The sequence below is a fragment of the Protomyctophum parallelum genome, assembly GCF_964188405.1.
Source record: "Protomyctophum parallelum genome assembly, chromosome: 7".
Classification (NCBI taxonomy): Eukaryota; Metazoa; Chordata; class Actinopteri; order Myctophiformes; family Myctophidae; genus Protomyctophum; species Protomyctophum parallelum.
Window position 1 is genome coordinate 19345295 of NC_139705.1, and position 22259 is coordinate 19367553.

At 41.2% G+C, this 22259-nt stretch overlaps 2 protein-coding genes across 2 annotated transcripts in view; one reads left to right on the forward strand and one right to left on the reverse strand.

Annotated features, from left to right (window-relative positions):
• Window positions 1-3885, reverse strand: part of ampd2b (adenosine monophosphate deaminase 2b) — a gene marked incomplete at its 5' end in the record, with an annotated part of 40837 nt that extends 36952 nt beyond the window's left edge. Inside the window, one exon of the mRNA XM_083769098.1 lies at window positions 3777-3885. Within this exon, the coding sequence (XP_083625224.1) occupies window positions 3777-3885 (109 nt within the window). The remainder of the gene's footprint in view (window positions 1-3776) is intronic.
• A 10488-nt stretch (window positions 3886-14373) lies between these two features.
• gnat2 (guanine nucleotide binding protein (G protein), alpha transducing activity polypeptide 2) lies at window positions 14374-20729 on the forward strand (the record flags this gene model as incomplete). The annotated part of the gene is made up of 8 exons (XM_083769408.1): window positions 14374-14479; window positions 17329-17371; window positions 17912-18053; window positions 18186-18343; window positions 18787-18915; window positions 19212-19341; window positions 19460-19613; window positions 20539-20729. 8 exons carry the CDS (start codon window positions 14374-14376, stop codon window positions 20727-20729), a joined length of 1053 nt encoding a protein of 350 aa, XP_083625534.1.
• Between the last annotated feature and the right edge of the window lie 1530 nt (window positions 20730-22259).

The following is a 22259-nucleotide window of genomic DNA, read 5'->3' on the forward strand; positions in this document are numbered from 1 at the left end:
TCGCGCAAGTCGTCGGCGAAAACAAAACTAGTGTAGCCTCGGCTGGGAGGCGAACCAGGGTTCCCCGTTCCAAAGGCACGTACCTTAACCAGTCGACTAGAGAGTCATGACTCGATAGCCAAGTAGCAACGCAGCACCATATAGCCTACACTAGAATGCGCCTTTGTGTCAACATCTTGTCACTCAATTGTCACTCTCACGCCCATTTCGCCAACCAAGAAATAGAGGACTACAGGCCTGTGCGTCTCCTCTCGGGACTGCCCAAAGCCCCGGAAGAAGTCAAAGTGTCGGCAGCCGACAACCGAAACTGTCGGCTGCGCAAAATCTTTTTCCGCTCAGGTGTGGAAGGAGCCAGAGCGTGCGTTTACAAGCACCCCTAGAGTACAGCAGCGCACGGCCGTACACACACACACACACACACACACACACGACACAGACGTTTCCTTGCATGCAAACCAAAACGACGAAGCAGCTCGATCGAGTACAGCGGCATACATCCGTATTCCGTACATGCACGTGTGCGCACGCACGCACACGCACACACACACACACACACACACACACACACACACACTTATAGACAGCACGCCGCCGAGGATGGCCGCGCGCGCACGACCACCAACGGCAACACACCAGACACCAAAGCCAGTCAGCTACACCACACACACACACACACCCATGCGCACATAATGAAAGGTTACAACAAGAGGGAAACTAATCGAGACTGATTAGCTCGTCCGCCGTAAAAAACTGATCCTATCAGGACTAAACAAATAAACAAAATACCCTTAGTACGAACAAGTACTCAACTGAACAACATTATTGAAAGTGTGTATTGTGATACCCATAACACAAAATGACAACGTTAAATAATATAGATTCCCCTCTTCCGCCCCTCTTGGAAAGAAAATAAATAAATAATAATACTAATAAGAGTGAGTCAATATGCATCCAAAACAAATGTGTCGTGTCACAAAAAAAAAAGCTTGACAATAAAAATGCAATGACTAGAGTCATAACGAGAGTTCAAGAGATTAAACGTTGTTTTTTTTTAAATAAAAAACGACTCACCCCTTGCAAAAGGAGGGAGGGAGAAAAAGGGAGGAGGGTTACGTAACTTACGGATCACCATGCGTAGAGTAGGCTACTCGAGTCAAGTCCAAAACACACCGGTCCAATGTGTCCATTGTCCACGCCATATATATAATAAACAACAGATGAGTGTAATTGAATGAAACAGATATAAACGGGACAAAGTTAATCCGGGTCCGAGCGAGCAGGAGTCTTGAATTTAGCCTTGCAGAATGCCATCGCTTCCTTCGGGGAATTGAACGTTGTAGTAGTACCATCCACGTTGACCCAGAACTTGCTCGGATATCTGAGCCCGTACTTCACCGACACTCCTTCCACGGATCTCAAGAACGCCTTTGTGGGCCCAAAAGCAGCCCTTTTCCTGGATGTTTCAGCAGACCAGTCAGGAAAAATATATACATTTTTGCCGTTGTACGTCAGCTGGCCAGCTTCTCTGGAGAGTTGTAGAATGCGTTCTTTCGCCCGGTAGAAGTGGATCCTCGCCAGGAAAGCCCTCGGTTTATCAGCAGAAGAACGCGGCGGACCTCCGACACGGTGTGCCCGGTCCACCTCGGGAGGAGTAGGGAACGCAGCGCCGAATGTCTTCTGTAGGAAAGTCTGGATGAAGCGTACTGGGTCAGTCGATTCACTATTCTCTGCAAACCCAACAAATGTTATGTTATTCCTGCGAGACCTATCCTCGAAACTGGTCATCTTCTCCAGTAAATCATCGTAGCGTTTCTCCAATTCAGCGATACTCATCTGCATGCTCTCCATGGAGTTACCCATGTTCTCCATGAAATCTCCTTGTTCAGCCACAGTTGTTTTTAATATGGCGACAGCAGGGCGCAGCTCCTTTCCAATGTCGTCAATCTTCTTCAGTAGCTTTTCCTCGAATTCAAGCATCACGGGACGAATAGCTTCATTCAGCATAGGTAAAAGAATGTCCTTCAGTGAATCCTTAAGAACCTCACGCAACATGCTCTTCGTCAGAGGAGCGTCTCCCTGCTCGGCGGCCATTACAGCGTTTGCGGTCCGAGACCTAGTAGCAATCCTCGCACCACTCTTTTTCGGCATGTAATAAAAGTAATTGCAAAAAGAAAAACGTTCACCAGTGTTTAGGGCGTTTTTAGAAACACTGCCCAGGCAGCAAAAATGGACTCAAAATATGTTAAACTAGTGCACCTCCTCAGAGCTCAACAAACGTGCTTCCTACTCGGTCGCCATCTTCCTGGAACAATTCAGTACTATACTACTCTCATAATGTATAGTATCATCATAGCACCGTAGATAAATATGTATGACCTGCTAGTTTGAGTGATTGATAATGATAACTTATCTATTTATTGTAAGTTTGTATAAGGTTTACATCATTCTAATATGACAAGCATAGTTTAAAGATATGAAACATTTGTCAGCCTACGACTGTATACAGTACTGTGAACTATTCCTCATTTACACATTGACGATTGGACAGGACAGGGCTGCAGCCTCAGCAACTTCCCTCGTTTCATAATCATAAGACAAAAACGATTCTGCTCTGCCACGAACATGACTAGAATAGAAGACTGGCAGAAATAGACTTGCTTGCTGCATATGGAAGACTCCAGACAGAGACTATGAAATAGTTTTAATTTCATTTTAAATGCTCATAAAGTTCTCTGTGTCACATAGTGACCAGAATATGAATAGCATCAACATTCAACATGCTATAGGCCTCTTTTTCTCTGAGCGACGCATGTGTTACGAATGAGATGAGAGAGAAACGCCTCATGAATTGTAGCAGAGAGCGGCGTTTGATTGTGTTTCACCATAGTGACAGTCTACCTTCAAAAGGACCCTGCTCTTTGTAGTAGTGATAAAGGGGCATTTGGTGTGCATGCTGTCATCATCAGGGTCTGCACACTGAGGCTAATCCTCTCATTCAGGAAGGAAATAAAGGCTCGGTCAATCACTCACGTAGTCATAAGGTACTGACATATTTCTCTCTGGAGTGGAGACGGATCAACATGTTTGGTCTCAGCAAAATAAATTCTTTGTAAATTTTCCGCAATAAATTCATTTGAACCACTAACCCTGAGGTCCACATTTTGGGCATGTGATAAAAAAGATCAATGTCATTTCCTTAAATAACAGATCTACAAGCTTGTGAAGCAACGCATTGTGAGCTTGTAGCTAGCTTGTAGCTAGCTAAAATAGTGGTATAGCACCAGAATGATAACATGTAATTTTATGCATAAATGGTGATGATGGATGAAGTCAGTGGAATACCAAATAAAGTATGTGTATTGACAAGCTGCAGGGTACACAAGGTACCATGCAAAGCATCCTATCGCAGAGCATGCCACACCTCCTCAAAATCAACAGGTTAGGATTTCCCCGAAACTATTCAGAGGCAAAAGTACATTCACACTTGGGTCCATGATTCTTTTCCAACTGTTTGTACACATTTTTTATAGAAATTTCTGAATATGCATGAATAACACAATATAATTAGGCTACAGTACAATAATTTAGTGATGCGCATATGGCACAGTACAGTAGTCATCATTTTGTATTATTCACGTCCTCATGCAGCACCATATAAGTGATACACATTCTTGCATTAACCGCTTATTAAGCGCTAAAAAAAAGAAATCTTGTAGATCTGCTATTTTAGAACAAAAAAACGTGACACACCATTCTCAATCTCCAGCCTCACTTACTTGGACTGGCCGTGTACTGCAGGCTGCCCCTCTTCCTGAAGGGTGACTGGGTCTTGGGTTTGGCCCCAGCTGCCATCCCCGGTGTCCCGGGAGTCAGGTTGGAGGACATGATCCCAGTCTGTGGTTCAGCGGGGCACGAACAGGAACGGAAAGGAAAGCTGTGATGTGAGTGAGTGAGAGCTGCAGCAGGAGACGGAGTCGGATAGGATTGTTAGGGAGAGGAGAGGGAGAGGACAGAGGAGGGGGAGTTGGAGAAAAGGACAGAGTGAAATAAGGAGTGAGAGAATGCTGAGAAGATGGAGAGGACAGGGAGACAGAGGGAGGAGGGCAGGAGGAGAGCGAGGAATAGAAGAGGCAGGAGGAGAGATGCACAGATGCTGGCTGGCTAGCTAGAGGGGCTTTCCTAATAACTGCAGTGAGGGGTGCATAATATGTGTGTGTTTGTATGCATGCGTGTGTGTGTGTGTGTGTGTGTGTGTGTGTGTGTGTGTGTGTGTGTGTGTGTGTGTGTGTGTGTGTGTGTGATTTCCAACGCGGTAATTGGTCCAGCGTGGGTCTAACCTGCAGAGCATCGCTGTGTTTTCACGGCACGCGGCACGCTGCAGTGTTAGGAGGCTCCGCCCCCTAAATAGGCTTCCAATTCCATGCCTGAGCTGCTGCAGTGCTGACAGAGACCTGGAGGGGTCCCCCACCCCTACCATGCACGCTTGGTACTTACTGTACAATGTACAGTGTACAGTGTACAGTCTATGCCTCTATGGTACAGACACTCAACCAAGCACATCATAGCATCATCACCAATCTGGGAACTCATCGGGAAAAAAAGGAAAAACAGCGCCCTCTTTTGCGCTTGGTAAATGGAAAAATGGTAAATGGTGCATTTATATAGCGCCTTTATCCAAGGTGCTTTACATAGATTGTGCATTACATTCACCCATTCACGCACACATTCATACACAGAGGACAGAGGAAACCATGCAAGGCACCAACCTGCTCATCAGGAGCAATTAGGGGTTCAGTGTCTTGCTCAAGGACACTTCGACACTAACTCTGGGGGAGCCCGGGTTCGAGCCACCACCACCCGCTTGAATCTGTTTTTGAGAGATTACAGAATCACAAACTCTCTAGCCCACTGTTCCTCAAACTGGGCATGTGTCAGTCATGGATACATTTGTATGGGTCTGTTTAATTTTTGTTTCCTACATTTTGTTTTACATTTTTGTTATTATTAGCATTAACCCCATAAGCAAACATTTTCATGAATTAAAAAACAAAATTCAATATTTTTTCAGACAAAGTTTCATTAAGAAATCAAAGAAAGATCAAAGAAATTCCATAAATTAGAAAACAATAACGAAACAGTGAAAATAGCATCTGACATTTAATTTGTCTTTTGAGTCTTTATAGCCGGGGAGTCACAGGCCCAAAAGCTCAACGGTCAAGGATTAACCTGTGATGTCATGTCGTACTTTTTATTTGTGTTCTCTCTATTCACTTGGTCATTAAGGTCCACAGAATGAGAGGCCTGCTCTGCAGAAAACGTTGCGCACATTTACTGGTAGAAACTAGTTCTGGTCTACTACTTGATATTAGGACACAATTATGTTATGATTGCCTGCCGGGCCAGTACAGAAAAGAAGACAATAGTCATGACTCATGATGAACAATAGACACACTTTGAGGGGCCTCTCACAGAGCCAACAACGATTTCACGTAAACTCATAGGGAGCACCACAAATGCAGAGGATAAGAATAAAAAGAGTCTGCACACAATTGATGCTCCCAAATACGTTTAGTGTTACTGTAACGTTTTGAGTCGACCAGGCTCTTTCTCTGAATATTTGTTGCAGAACCGTGATTCCTTTTTCACCAAATTAGTAATACATAATTTTGTGAGTCAATGAGCGTCACACATTTCCATGGTTTTGACATTCCATACTGTTGGCCTGTAATTGCCTTAAAAATATAAACCTACAGCATATCATGAACGATGATCCAATAAAACCCAATTTAGAATCATATGTTGAGTGTTGAGGGCCTCTATATAATGCAACTCCAAAAGCACTTTAATTTATTTGCTCACAAATGCAAAATGTTGAACTGTAGCCTACGTACGTCACAGAATGGCTATTTCTCTCTGCAGTCATGTCCTGCTGGCTGCTAACCCTGACTGGTCAGACACAGTCATGTCCTGCTGGCTGCTAACCCTGCACAGACTGGTCAGACACAGTCATGTCCTGCTGGCTGCTAACCCTGCACAGACCTGGTCTGACACAGTCATGTCCTGCTGGCTGCTAACCCTGCACAGACCTGGTCTGACACAGTATGTCCTGCTGGCTGCTAACCCTGCACAGACCTGGTCTGACACAGTATGTCCTGCTGGCTGCTAACCCTGCACAGACCTGGTCTGACACAGTATGTCCTGCTGGCTGCTAACCCTGCACAGACCTGGTCAGACACAGTATGTCCTGCTGGCTGCTAACCCTGCACAGACCTGGTCAGACACAGTATGTCCTGTTGGCTGCTAACCCTGCACAGACCTGGTCAGACACTGACCTGGTAGGCAGCCATTTTCTAGTAACTAAACCTCTGTTTTCAATATCTACTAGTAGGCCTAGTAGGAATAAGTGGCTTAAATGCAAAGTGGCCTGGTAATGTCAAGGCAGAAATCTGTAGTGGATGCTCAGACAAGAATAATTCAGACTTCAAAGTATGAGAGAATTTATTTGAGTAAAAAGTCAAAACTTACCTGACCTGTCAATGCAATGGAAACCCAGTCAGAGTCACTATGGTTTCCATTGCATTGACAGGTCATGTAATTTCTCCAGGAACAGAGATTCATGGTTTATACCCCTGCCAACAGTTACAGCTCTGGCCAATAGGAAACAGACTTGTTTGCATGTTGTGACATGAAAGTCACGTGATAGTCTGTCGATTGATTAGGTCACTGTCAGGTAAAGAGCTACTGTCGCTACTGTCTTAAAACAGTGCTATAGGCACATGATGCTCAAAGAAAGAGGAAGTAGAATACATAATCTGGCAAGCATCCTGTGATTTCTTACTAAAGACTACTGAAGCTGTTCCAGAGGATAGTTTTTAAAGAAAAGAGAACTAATAGTATACTAAGTTATATTAAATGTTTACTAAACTTCTCAGAATTATTTGACAATTGACCATTTGCAGACCGCGGCCATCTTGCCATCAGAGTTTGGAAGCACTCGTTTTCAGTAAAGCAATGTCCTGCTACCTCCTGCATTATGTGCAAATTCAAAACAGGTGCTACGCAAGGCTGTCGAGTGATATCTAAATGGTAAATGGTGCATTTATATAGCGCCTTTATCCAAGGCGCTTTACATAGATTGTGCATTACATACACACACCGATTGCGGCTGAAGCCATGCAAGGTACCAAACAGCACATCGGGAGCAATTTAGGGTTCAGTGTCATGCCCAAGGACACTTCGACATGTAGACAGGAGGAGCCGGGATTCGAACCGCCGACCCATGGATCATTGGACGACCTGCTCTACCTCTTGAGCCACAGTCGCCCCACATATCTAACGAGCACTTCCAAACTGCAACACTTAAAAAAAGAACGACCTGCAAGGACAGAAAGTAAGCTTTTCGCACAGTTGCAATGTTGGTGAGTTTGACGTTGTGTAATCAGATAGGACTTTTCTGTTTGGATGAATGGGCTGCCAATGGGAAGTTGCACCTAGGTAGCACCTTGCCATTAATTTATATGGCAAGATGGCCATATGCGGTCTGCATATGGAGAATACAGCGCTACCTTGAGGCTGATTTGGTGGAGTGTCTTGGTCTACTGGCTCTAAAAGCACACTTACAGGTGGCTATAATTTGCAATTCGCAACTGGTCCCTGTAATAAGTCTAAGTGTATCACCAGAAATTACCCCCCCCCCACTGTTTACTGTAGTACTACAAGTTTATATGATGTTTTTTGCACATTCTTGTTGGTCTTTAAATGTTTCAATGAATTGAATACACAGGACAGGCTTTATTGGGTTTATCCTTTTAGCATCCAATAAAATATTCCAATTTCCAGCACTCTCTTTTCAGCCTCTCCATGGTGCCCTTTGCTATAATTTACAGTGTGATGTGTTTTGATTACTGGTTCAGAGAGTAACAGGAAGTAAAATGATTTGACAGAAAATGAAATCGTCTATGAGTAATGATTTTGTAGTGAGCTATCATTCCAGACATCCAGTCCATAAATGTGGATGACAGCACATTATGCAGTCACTCCAAAAGCTTCCTCTTGCCTGGGTTTTACATAACAATGGTCTTCTGAATAGTGAATACAGCCTGGCATCCAGCCAGCTGAATAACACAACAGTCTGATGGAACTGCACCTGCAGTGCTGCAAAGAGGTCAGCCAACCTCATTTCTATCTCAACCTGAGATCTATGCAATGCTCGAGCTTGTGGAGTATAGATGATGAATTAGAAGTAGTTCTTCTACTTCTAATTAAGTAGAAGTAAGTAGTTCTAAATCCGGCATGCATTTTTTCTTAAAATAAGTGTTAAATAGCTCAATTGTCTGATAACAAACATTGCTATAGTGTTTGTTCAGTCAACCATGTGCAACCCAGATTCGGCACAAACAATGGACTAAATTAATTTAGCTCCTATGCCACCAAAATGTGGAACGCCCTACCAGCAGCCATTAAGACATGCAAATCCCCTGACTCCTTCAAAACCGCTCTCAAAGGGCACCTACGAACGGCTGCAATTCAAAACTGAGATGGCCCCCGTAAAATCTGGAACCTCCCTCCCACCCTCTTTATTACTGTATGTACAGTATATGTTTCTTTTTCCTTTTTACCTCACATGATTTCCTGTTTTTTTTTATATAGAAGTGCATATTTGTACGTTTCTAAATTGAAAAAGGTGGACTCTTTGTATTGAGTTGTGCTTTCATGTGGAAAAAGAAATTCTGCAAGCTGTTAATAAAAAAAACTTCAATCAATCAATCAGAGAAGGGGAGACACCCTGCTACTGGACAAACACTATAATTATAATAAGTCATTTCAGAATATAGAGCTATAACCTTTTTTCCCCCCTCATTTTTCTTTAACCACAAAATATCACTATAGACTGTAGAATACCACCTTTGTTCGGGGGTATAGGTGAACACGAGAGGCTGTTATACTTGCATGAAAAGACAGATCATGCTGCATGAAAGCAATGGTGCTAGCGTCCTCTTGTGGTAACTAAGCAAATAGACAGACTGCACCATAAAACCAAAATGCAATTATAAAGATAGAGAGAAGAAACGCTCGAGGGAAGAGATTTCTGCCATTGATTTTCATGTTTTGTTTAAATATAGATTTTACATTTCAATAAATACTGGGTGTACAGTGTGACACTATTTTTTATGAGGCACAGAATTCCAAACAGCTCCGAAAGTAGAAGGGCAATGTTTTGGCATGGTCTAACATTTATACACAACTGCCTGTTGGGAACGATGCCCATGAACACATGAGCAGTACCCATTATCACAGGAATTGTAGGCCATGCAGTCAGTCTATATGACATCAGAACTATATGATGACATATGAAAGACATCAGGGATCCATACATGGGCATAAAAGGGACAGTCAGAGACACGTAGACTGTAGGAACATTTGGATTTTCATTTTTGGATTACCACTGGTGACTGGTCCTACTGAATTAATTCCTACTCGGCACACAACAGACTCTTCTGCAATCACACACACACACACACACACACACACACACACACACACACACACACACACACACACACACACACACACACACACACACACACACACACACACACACAGTTATAACTGTAAAAATATCAGGAGTTCATTCGTTTGTGAGACGTCACACTATTAAATGCCAACCCATGATCTTTGTATGTAAACACTACGCTGTGATGTCACCAGTCTGTGCGTCATAGGTGTGAGTCTACTTATTTAAGGTGCATTTGGACTAAACCACAAAAGCTCATAAGGGCAAACCACTGACCAGCTAAAGATATGGAGCTGTTACGTACGTTACTTAATAACCACATACTGTCTCAGCAAAACCTTGTTGGCGGCATTACACTTTCACTTTCTGTGACATCAAAATATGGTGGATAACAGCATTTGCTGGTATCAAACACAATTGACAGTATAGTTGCACGCTTATACAGTGCAGTTACAGGAAAGCTCTCTCTCTCTCTCTCTCTCTACCCAAAGGCAACATTTATTGTTGACACATCGGCAAAAATGAACACTATACTGAATAAATGCAATTAATGCATCTATCTTTTTGTTTTTAACGTGTTTATTTCTTTCAAAGTTTGACAAAACTATTTGTAGAATGTATTTTTCCATACACACAATTTGCAGTACATCATACGGTATATCAAATATAACATCTTATCTGTGTCTGTCCATCTTTGTGTCATGTCTATTGCACGTTCAAAAACTGTGACTTCGGGCGAAGCATGAATTACCCTCAAGCTTTAGCATCTTGCCTTTATGGACACAAAGAAAGTGCATGCTGCATGCATACTTATTTTTTTTTTTTTAATACAAGTCCTGTTGGACCTCGACTTATCAGGGTCTTCTCCCATGTTTCACTACTTTACTCACAGCCCACAGGAGACTGCCATGATGTGTTACACACCCCCCCCCCCCCCCCCCCCCCCCCACCAAGATCTCCCAGGGTTGATCTAAGGCTCTAGTCTACGTAGATAATCCTGTCAACAGATCAGAGATGCTGGGCCGTATACAAGGCATGGCTACTCACCCCAGAGCCTAATGGGATTGGCCACCACCACTAGAGTGGCTGCCATCATTAGCCTGGTTTGGGGATTATAAAGTTCTCAAGCTACCATTTACTGTACCGTAGATGCTTAGGCAGAGTGACGTGAGACTGATGCTCAGTATCTGTGGAGCGGACGACCTGGGTCCAGCAGACAAGGCAATATGGATAAAGATGTGGGACTGAGCCGTGGCTCACGTCACGTAGATGCAATAATCTTCTCATCGTGAACAAAACAGATTATTGTCATAATTGTTTTCTAATTCTGTAAACAATGTATAGCGCACATTAATTGGAATTTAAAAGCCTCTAGAAATATTTGCGTTATTGCAAATATTACAAACTTCACTATGGAAAATGCCAACTCTTTAACTTGTTCTATTGTCAGAGAACATTACCGAGCACAATGAAACACAGCAAAGACTTGAAATTATACAGACTTGTCCAGTGGATATACTAATAAACTGCTGTTCAAATTCAGTGGGAAATATCTCCATATACAATATGTATACCATATACTTACTGTATTTATCATTACTCACTTGTCATGCACTACAACTGGGAGTATGTTTCTTTTAAAGACACCTGCCTCTCTCTCAATCCTCTAGAATAGATACTCTCTGAGCCTATTTGACTCTGACGTCATCCACTGACTGACTGACTGATGAATGGAAGAAAGACTCAAGCTCTGCTTGTTAAACCCTTTGCCCCACAAACACCAAATGGCAAATGCCAACACAATAAATACATAGCCACAATAAATAAAACCGCATAAGCCATAAGGCATCGACATTAAATTCTAAACTACCTTCAAGACCAAATCGAATCAAATCAGATTAATTTGGCAATTTGGGTACTGTTTAATACTTGGAGGCTGCATGCTTACCTCATTGCTAGTGGGTGTTGTCTGGTGGTTATTAAGCTCAACACAATAGTTTATTCATCCCACCCATCCAACCACCACCAGCCAAGTAGGAAGTTGTGATACATAAAATGATACACAATATAGGAATTGATAAACTGGCATGTGTTTTACATTCTATATCAGTTACACATGCAACTCAGTAAAGCAGGTACTCAGTTGGAACAAAGCCAAAAGTGAATCCATATTATCAGTTACAACAAAGCCGCTTGGCAGGAGGATCATGGTTCAAGTTTCACTTCTTTATAAAACAAAAAGCATTACTCGCCCTTAATGGAATCTTAGTGAATAGACACTAATATAAGGTATAACAGTTATACAGTAAACTTTCACTAACTTCAAAATCGCTTTTAGTGCACACAGTTGTATGCAGAATCATTTGTTAATCCATTTTAAGCTCATTCCTTTTGACCCAGTTAGTTTTAGGAGGCATGATCCATCTTCATTTTTGATTTACTTACTGTAAGTGGTTCCTAACCTTTTTTTCTTCGTGCACACCTTCTATCTGACAATATGCACGCACGCACGCACGCCAAGTTTCCATTGGATCTGCAGGTAGCCAAGTACTTGAAAGAAGGGTACGTCTGTAGGCTATACTCTACACCAATCGTAGAACAAATTAACAGGAATATAAATGAAAAACAGTATAATTATATCTAAAACAACATTTCTATCATCAAGAAACAAAGTAAATGTATCATACACTGTACAAAATGTACACTATCCTAGACTCTAGGATAGTGTACATTTTGGGACCTAGAGGATTACAATAAGCAAATTGTAAGCTTAACCCATTTAGACCTGATAAACCTATACGATTCCATCCTGGAGAGAATCTGTGTCACATTAGTTGTTGCTAAATATAGCAATATGATTTGATTTATATAAAAAATTTATGTTTTTTAGAAATAAATGGTTAGGATTTAGAAGGCATTTCTTTAGAATAGGCTTATGATGAATACTATGTAGAAAAGACATCCCGGCAATGAAGTCACTAAACTACAGGAGTTGTTTTGGGAGCAGGATTTCCTCTTTTGTCAACAAAGGTGCCTCAAGACTCTAGCTGGAGCCTATATCAAGACTCTAGCTGGAGGCTCCAGCTAGAGTCTTGATATAGGCTCCAGCTAGAGTCTTGATATAGGCTCCAGCCTGGAGCCTATATCAAGACTCTAGCTGGAGCCTATATCAAATGCCATTTTGATTATGCATCACAAAACAAACTGATATCAATTACTTTTCAGCCTTTAAAGGGTAAGACTACTTTTGTAGAGGTTTGGGATGAGTAGTTACCTTGCCATGATGTAACTCCAAATGTGTACAAGAAATTAAAAGTCAAAATACAGTATGCTCATTGACTTACATTGTATGCTGAAACAGCTCTCAAAGGCACTCTTTTAGTACGTAAACAAACAAAAGTTGATTCAGACAATATAGAGCATCACCAAAACTCATACTGTTTTATTCTTTTCATAAAAATGTTAACTTCCTGAAGATAGGATTTATTTATTCTTCTAAATAAAAATGGCAAAATCAACATGACCTCCATCCATACTGTAACTCCGGAAGATTACTTCTGTACAGTTCAAAGATCACCAATTCAATAATGCCACAACACACAAACTATATTTTTTATATTCTGCATTTTTTAATGATTTCGTTTGGCAGAAACCTAGTGAGAGTTATTTACAAAGATAAAAATAGTTCATTCTCACATTTGGATACTGTTGAACCCTGCCCCCACCATAGAGTATATACTCTAAGGCCCCCGGCCACCCCTAAGCAAGAACCATGGTAAAGTGGCAGTTGCTTTTATTAGCCGGCACCACACCACCTGGGATTTAAACGTCTTAAACTTAAGACGTTTAGAGGATCTTAATGCCTTTCTCATATGTCCATGTGACCGAGATCTACAGAATACACTGAGGTTTTCATTGAGACCAGAATGCCAATTGAAATGTCACTTTTCCCCCAATATAGCTGCACCTTAGTAATGCATGCATGGTTGGAAGGTTACGTGTGTAACCCCAGTTCCTGACATACATTTCTTGTTTCTTTTGTTTATTTAAAAACATTTTGATTTAACTGTTGGTTTGTTCATGAACTGTGGTGAATTGATTTATGCTGGTTGATACTTCAATATAATAACTTGAAACTGAGTTGATAATGTGTTTTGTGTGTTTTATTGCTTGGTGTAAGTGTTTACATTTTAATAATGTAAGTCCTGTATCTGTTTCACCAGTGGTTAACCCAGATGAGGAAGAACTCATAAAAAAGGAGAAATAATATTTCACTGGTAGACTAGATCTACCTGGCACCCCTAAGACAATTAACCATTTAACTACGGAAACCATTACAATACACAAATTCACACAGACAGACACACAAAGGCCTACAAATATGAAAAAATACAACCTGGGCTAAAGTAATAACCATTTCCATATAACACTTGGAGAATGCATCTTGCTACCACATGAACACCCTGACTTGTTAAAAATTGATTTCAGCTCACTAAGCACACACAAAACAGTCGCAGAATGTTAGATTTTTCGCTTTTTACAACCTTCACTGCTGTCCTTATTAGGCTAATTGGATTGACTGGCCAATCAGGAAGACGCACCTCCTAAGACAGGGGTTTAAGACAGAATTAGAGAGAGTGGATGCAAGTGTGGGACAAACTACTGCCTTGACCCTTGAGTGTTGTCCATCTGATGAACTAATCGAAAAGGTCTAAGAAGTCAGGAAGAGCTCAAGCGCCTCCCTCACAATCCTTTCCGCTTGGGAATCGCATTAGCTGCGTACAGTTTCTCAGTAGCAGTCACACAGAACCGTCAAAATTTCGTTCCTCGAGGATCTTGAGGCTCTTGAGGAAGAAAGAATGGGAGCTGGAGGAAGTGCTGGGGACCAGAAATCTAAGGAATTGGAAAAACAACTCAAGGAGGATGCTGATAAGGATGCAAAGACAGTCAAGCTATTATTGCTTGGTAAGTAAGAATCATTATATAAAGTGCCATGGGGTCCTTTAGGCACAAAGACCTTTACATCAAGACAGCAACCAAGACAGGACCAGAATACAAAGGTGGTTAGGTTCACAGATTTCAATTTCACTATTATACAGACACACTTTGTAGCAGACACACTTTGTAGCTTTATAACCTTTTTCTTGAGTGTGAGGTCTTCACAGAGTTGAACAGTAGTCTCACTTCTATTAAGATGCATGCACAGGTGAAAGACCTGAATTGGAATTGTGTGAAGCTACTGTTTTAAGTGTTTTCCCTCAGACTCAAACAAGTTATGTCATAGTTCAGAAGAGACAGATGTTCTTCAAATTCAGGAACTATTATATTTCCAGACTATTCCTGGAGTCTTGGACATAGGCCATCTATTCACTGCTTCTGATTCTCAGGGGATTTAGAGGCCCTATAGATCCTGTATAGGATTCCTCTATTAGTTTATTACAACACATTAAGGATAAACGTTCGGTTTAAGTGTGCACAATGGAAGTGAAAGGACTTATGAGGCATATGAGCGAGAAAGGCCAGCAGAGAATTTGAGGGTGTTGTAAGTCACAGAGATAAAACACAAATCTGTTAAGTTTACTCAATGTCCTTTCTATAGCCGTAGCCATAGCCTATGGAAAACAACACATTTAAGAACATCTATCAAATAATTAAACTTATTATACAGCTAATTTCATTTTTGGATATCTATTTCTAAAGACAATAAATTATTTAAGACACTCAAATATATATTTTTAAATCAATTATTTTCCATATGTTTACACAATGGTTCAAGACCCTGAAAGTCTCTCTGAGAAACATTCTTCACCCTCTAAGACGGGGGGTTTAAGGAGGCTCAACGGGGGATGAAGGGGCTGAACAGTGACTTCACCCTTGAAGTCTACTTGATCAGCTAAGAGAGAGATATCTACAATTAAAGATGGGCTCAAGCATTGGACATACAGGGAAACTTCCTCAACAGCTATAAATATAGTGGTACATTGTTAATGTTTATGCATCTGGGGAAACAGATTAAAGTCACTAAGCACATCTTAGTGAAATAGTGGTTGATGAAATTCCATGATTTTGAAATGATGTCAATTATACATTTGCAACTGCGAATGAAGGCTGACTTCTCAAATCTAATGTAAGCACATCAATACTTAAAAGATCACAGCACGCAGTCTAAATGAATCACTGCAGAGCAGCGATGATATGCCAATCTTATTACCAAATGGGTTTAGTCCATATCCACATGGTGGTGTGTCCTCCTTTGATTCTTCCAGTGATGGAAGAAGTAGCAATACCATAATGTAGAAATGCTCAGAAGTAAAAAATAAAAAAATAAAACCTGCATTCAAAATTTTACTTGAGTAAAAGTACAAAAGTATTGGCATCAAAATATTATATGTTTGTACTAAAGTAAAAGCACTAAAGGTTTTTTCATTTAAATTTGTATACAATATTTGCCACTGAGATGTAGAAGTATAAAGTATAAAAAATGGAAATAATCAAATAAAGCCTCAAAGTAACTAGTAGTAATAGTTACTTAGTTTCCACCACTGGATTATTCAACATATACGTATAAGCATGTGATACAAATCAAAACATTGATGTGCAATGTGCTTTCACTTGATATACAGTACCTTCAAATAAAAAAGGCAAACAATGGACATCTGTTGGGCTTTTATCACATTAAAATGAACCTCGGTGCCGTGTTGCAGAGTCAAAAAGTGAAGCTTTCAGTGCCTAACGAACAAGCAATAGCTTATACTGTCCTACCTGTGCATAGGGCCTCCTCTAAAATTCTCTATAGAAAATTAAAGTCGACAGCACGCAATAATTAAAAAACTTGTGTTACAATGGAAATAAACAATCCTTATGCAGGATATGATAACAGCATGCTGCATGCATGCATATGTGTTCCAATATGCTTTGGAATTGTGTGTCAAATAAATAAGTTAGGGTCAAATAAATGTAGCAAGAAGGCAAAGCACCACTGAAGCCTGTGGTAACAAAGTATCTACTGTATAATTGCATTTGTACTAGATTATATGGCTGTTTGACAGAGATACAGCAAATGACTTTGGACCAGGATATTAAAAGCTGAGAGTGCCAGCTTGTGTGCTTCCGTTTTCAATTTGCAACACTACCACAAAGGTGATATCACTAATATCTTCTGCCCTTTCTGGTTTAAAGTGTGACAATACTTTACATTACCTACAGTACACTGTATTGAAACCCTGAATGGACTCTGACCTCCAGGGTACTAAAGCACAAGAACGGTTGAGCTAGAGCAATACCAAGGAAAATTATAGACCGGAAAAGAATAAAGGCTATTAAAAAACCCACTTCACAATGCTGTGGCAAAAACCAGTGAATGACACAATCGTGTTACAATTTTGCTAAATAAGCCCATTACTTTACGCTAGTAGGGCCAAAGCTATAATACTTTCTACAGAGTAGTGAGCCAATGGCAGAGGCCTGTCTGAGCCAAGAGGACTGACGCTGTCAGATGAACCAATTAGAGTGAAGAGAGACAGGGCCTTAGAGGCTACTGGGTCTTGGACATCAATCATTGGTTGTCCCGTGACATGGAGAACACTCAGGGGTGTCCCCTTAGCATTGCAAGATCTCACATGCTATTCATGTTGCCTGCAATAAAACTGGCTCATTTTTATGATTGTAATCACAATTAAAATATATTAATGTTAAAGGAGGAACATTCCTCAGAATTAGATGGTTTTTATGGGTTATTTTAGGATTGCTTATAGCATGTGTTCAGTGAACACAGTATCATGGCTCTCACTGTTTCTGTGTGTTCTCTCTACTAGGCGCTGGTGAGTCAGGGAAGAGCACCATCGTAAAACAAATGAAGTAAGTAAAACTATAACGGACTATATAATTTATTATGTTGCACATACACCATGACAGTTCCCAGGAATTCCCTCAGAGGCAAATCCCTCTGAGTTCACTCTGAGTAGGCTAAAAAATGCCCCCACAACCTGCTGTTTCGCAAACATCCATGAGCACAGATTTGTCAGCACTTGCCTCAAGTGCACTGTGACTGCATAAGTTAGCTCTCGAAGTCTAAAATAATGTTGGCTAGAAGAGTAAATGCAGAGTCACATGGAAACACTGGTTGGCAGTGGCACTGCAAATTAATAAGAGCGTGTAGGCTTGGTTACATTTGTACACGCCGAGTAAAGAAAATGGATAAATGAACACTGTGCAGTTTTGACAGTCACTAAATATATATTTTCTCCTCAGCAATGATTGGCATATCTTCTTGGCTATTATTATACTCTATTTGATTATGATATAAATAACAATTTCAACAAGAAAAGACTAATTAACATAAGGTTACCTTCCACTGATACGGATTCCCCTCTCCACCCTGTTTTCCTTCTGCAAAAGGATTCTCCATCAAGGTGGTTATACAAAAGAAGAACAACTGGAGTTCAGAGCTGTCATCTTTGGAAACATCCTGCAGTCTACTCTGGCTATCATCAGAGGCATGGAGATGCTGGGGATTGACTTTGGCTCTAGCGCTGGACAGGTCTTGTGATGCATACAGTATATAGAGAGATGTTTAATTGAGACAGACACAGACAGAGATACTGAGCATAATACAAAACTGTGCCACTCCCAGAGTACTAATGCCATTCATTTTGCTCTATGCATGTCACAGGAAGATGCACAGAAGCTGCAGAACTTGTCAGACTCCATTGAGGAAGGCACAATGCCAAACGAGTTGGCTGCTGTCATCAAGAAGCTGTGGAAGGACACTGGTGTGCAGGCCGGCTTTGACAGAGCAGCTGAGTACCAACTTAACGACTCTGCTGGCTAGTGAGTGCACCACACACAGCCTCCTCATCACTTACTTACTGTACCTTCTTGCCATTTGGGAACATCCAATCAACTCCCAAAATGCTTTATGCTTTACATACAGTTTTGGGTAGATAGTAAAGTATAGTCTATAGCTAGGATACAGTCTTTATGAAGAGTCTTCTTCAAGTCCCATTCACCATATTCACAGTACACACAGCAGCCATCACGTTCATGAAATGCCACCCCGCTTTTTCAATGCAAAATGCCAACATGGCCGCAGTGTGAATATGGTCTATCTATAGTACTAAATCTGAGACCTTTGTGTCAATGTTTCTCAGAATGTACTGATGTGACTATCACTTATTAGTCTGGTGTAGAGTTGCAGACAAATATATATATTATTTTCCTTTTATGCTACGGAGACCGTCCGCTACAATCATTTTCTAATTTGTCATCCACAGCTACCTGAATGAAATGGACAGAATCTCTGCACCCGACTACCTGCCCACTGAGCAAGACGTGCTGCGATCTCGAGTCAAGACAACTGGTATCATTGAAGAACAGTTCTCCTGCAAAGAGTTGCACTTCAGGTTGGTCTTGCTAATAACCAACTAGTTATACTGTACCAGTGACACCAACGAATACAACAGCACTCGCCTCAAAACACACTCGCCCTGGGAGTCAAGTCCAGCAACCTCAGAGTGGTTGGACAAATATGGAGCCGAGTGTGTTTTGGGGAGAGCGTTCTGGTTACCACACCAACTACAGGCTGGACAAGCTCTACTACTGTATCTGGATGTAGCCTGCCTTACAATATGGCTCTGGCTGAGTTTCATTTTGTCTCTCTCTCTCTCTCTCTCTCTCTCTCTCTCTCTCTGATGAATAGGATGTTTGATGTGGGTGGCCAGAGATCAGAGAGAAAGAAGTGGATCCATTGTTTCGAGGGTGTGACCTGCATCATCTTCTGTGGAGCACTCAGTGCTTATGACATGGTGCTTGTAGAGGATGATGAAGTGGTAAGAAGGCATGAGCAACATTCAACCTCATTACTACCGCAATATAAAACACAAAACACAATCAAGAAACATACATTGTCAGTGAACCCACTTTTTCTTACTTTTTTTACCTTTCCAGAACCGCATGCACGAGTCCCTCCATCTATTCAACAGTATCTGCAACCACAGATTCTTTGCAAAGACCTCCATCGTGCTTTTCCTCAACAAGAAGGATCTCTTCCTGGAGAAGATCAAGAAAGTCCACCTGAGCATCTGCTTCCCAGACTATGATGGTGAGTACCACTGACATGGCTAGCTAAACAAAAGAAACCACATTGTCGCTGTCGGGTGGAAACCTAGTATGTCCTAAACGGTTACGGAAAATGGGAAAAGAACCTGTGTTCCAGACAGTGTATCCACACACAGATAGACTCAAGTGTTGTGAGCTTGGATATTTTTGCTGATTTTGTGTAATGCTGCAGTATGACAAAGTAGGACATTGGTTTACAAAAAAACAAGTTGAATTGTGGAGATACAAGGTTTCTGCCTGACACCAATGATATAAGATCCATCTACCTTGTTAAGCCTGGAAGGACCAAATCATTAAAGTGCTTAAATGTATTAGGAACTGTCTGCTGCCACTCTTGTCAGTTTTACAGCTGCTGACTGATGTAGGCTATGTATTTGGGTGATAATTACAGGATGGTGGAATGGTTAAGAGGTCACTTGAGACCATAGCTGTCAGGCATGAAGCAACACAAGTCACAAGTTAGTGAGTTGTGCAAGAGTTTCCTACAACAAAGACAGTTTTACCAAAGGAGAACCTTTTGTCCTTCTGTGTGGAAAGTGCAACAATTCTCTGAGCAATGCCATGGTGCAAAGACTAAAGACTCGACTCAACTCAACTCAAGTATTGGTAATGTTATACAGTAACAGTACTGTACATGAGACGCATGGCATATTACCCATTCTCTGATGACATTTAAGTATACATGAGGCCCATTGAACTTTTTGTGGTCCCACTGCAAACCATTGTCTTAAAACACGACGACAGCATCAATCTCTCCTCCATGTGACACGTTTCCCTGAGCCCTTTTGACCAGATGAAAGAAATTGACTAATCGTGATGTTCAACTGGTTTCAAAGAGAGCCCCAGGGCTCTACGAAACATTAAACTGAAATGTCATGCTCACCTTGACAATTCTAATTTCTGTGTAGGTCCCAACACATATGAGGACGCCAGCAAATACATAAAGTCCCAGTTTGAAGAACTGAACATGAAGAAGGGCGAGAAAGAAATCTATTCCCACTTGACCTGTGCCACGGACACAGAGAACGTCCAGATTGTGTTCAACGCCGTGACAGACATCATCATCAAAGAAAACCTTAAAGATTGCGGTCTTTTCTAAGCAGCTCTGGAGTGAACATAAAAGGTAACAGTTCAACACAGAGCTGTGTCTGTGTGTCCCTCCCAGGGAGTTTATTGATACAATGAAATAAGGTCCAGCTGTGGCCAAGGAGAGACAGACTGTTAATTCAATTTAAATCCACATAGGATATCTTGCCTCCCCATGTTGCCAAGCAACAACCCTTGTCCGTGAGTCCAAGGTAATAGTTGCTCTTATTTATCCAGATAAGTATTGTCACTTTTGCATAAAAGGCCCTCTGTCACTGAATGTCTCAATTACTGGCATGGCATGCAAGGCTATACAGTAATAATCAAATTAACATATCATCACATAAGCCTATACGTACATATTATACAGTACACACACACACACACACACTTTGTATTTGGAGTGGATACACAGACGATGTTCAACTACAGTGCAATCGAAAACATGTCTACGAAGTCCTAAAAACATTTGTATTTATTAAAATCGAGAAAGTAAAAACTTCCTAAAAATGCTTAATCCTTCACGTTTGCTCTACTTTGCAGAACTTCCTGTCCTACCTTAACCCCTCACCTCAAATATTGGCATTGTACTGAGAAGTGTACGGGTGGGAGAAGTAGAGAGGGTCCTCAACCGTTAACGTCACCTGCTTCACTGCCAAGTCCCAGGTCCTCGGCTGCTCACTGCACATTGTACCATCACAACAGTAGATCCCTGCCAACGCAGTGCATTTTACATCCAGTTGGACTGAAACTCAATATGCTTGCTTGGTCATGCAGCTTCCTAAAAGAAGACAATGTCGGATAGGCTATATATTTTTCTCCATCAATACTGTATGTGAAATATGGTACTACTTATGTCTCACCCCAAAATGCTGCTGGCCTAATGCTGTGTAGCCGATCCTCACCGCTTTTTAAATTGTAACGTTTGATTATTGTATCGCTGGTCCCATTTAATTTGGAAACCAACCCCTGTCAGGTAAGAGGAATAACCAGGGGAATTATAAATATATTGAATAGACACAATTGAAACCTTGTTTTTGTTTTTAAAGTACTGTAGTCTTGATATGTTAACTGTAAAGAAAGGTTGCCGAGCTGATCTCACAGATATTTCCAGTGCTTACAGTATATCCAGATTACAAAACCAAATTGTACATGTATCTATTCTAGTGTTAATGTATTTCAATTCACTTACAAAATGTACATGTTAATGTGATCATGCATAATTTTAAAGAAGATCAAACATGGTAGAGAAACTTTGTACATAAGAGTAGATCAATGCCTATATCCCTCTATAAGACTAGAGGGATGTTGGGTTGTTTTCAAAGGGGATTGTAAATCTATTGAGTCTGTCCTTTCTTATGAAACGTAGAGGCATGAAATAAAGATGCATTAACTCCATTTTGTGCCTATGAGGCCGAGTCTACACACACACACACACACACACACACACACACACACACATTCCTTCTTCCCTGGTGCCTTTGCCCCCCCCCCCCCCCGCGATTAATTCACTGGTGTGTAACATTCACACAGGACGCAAATA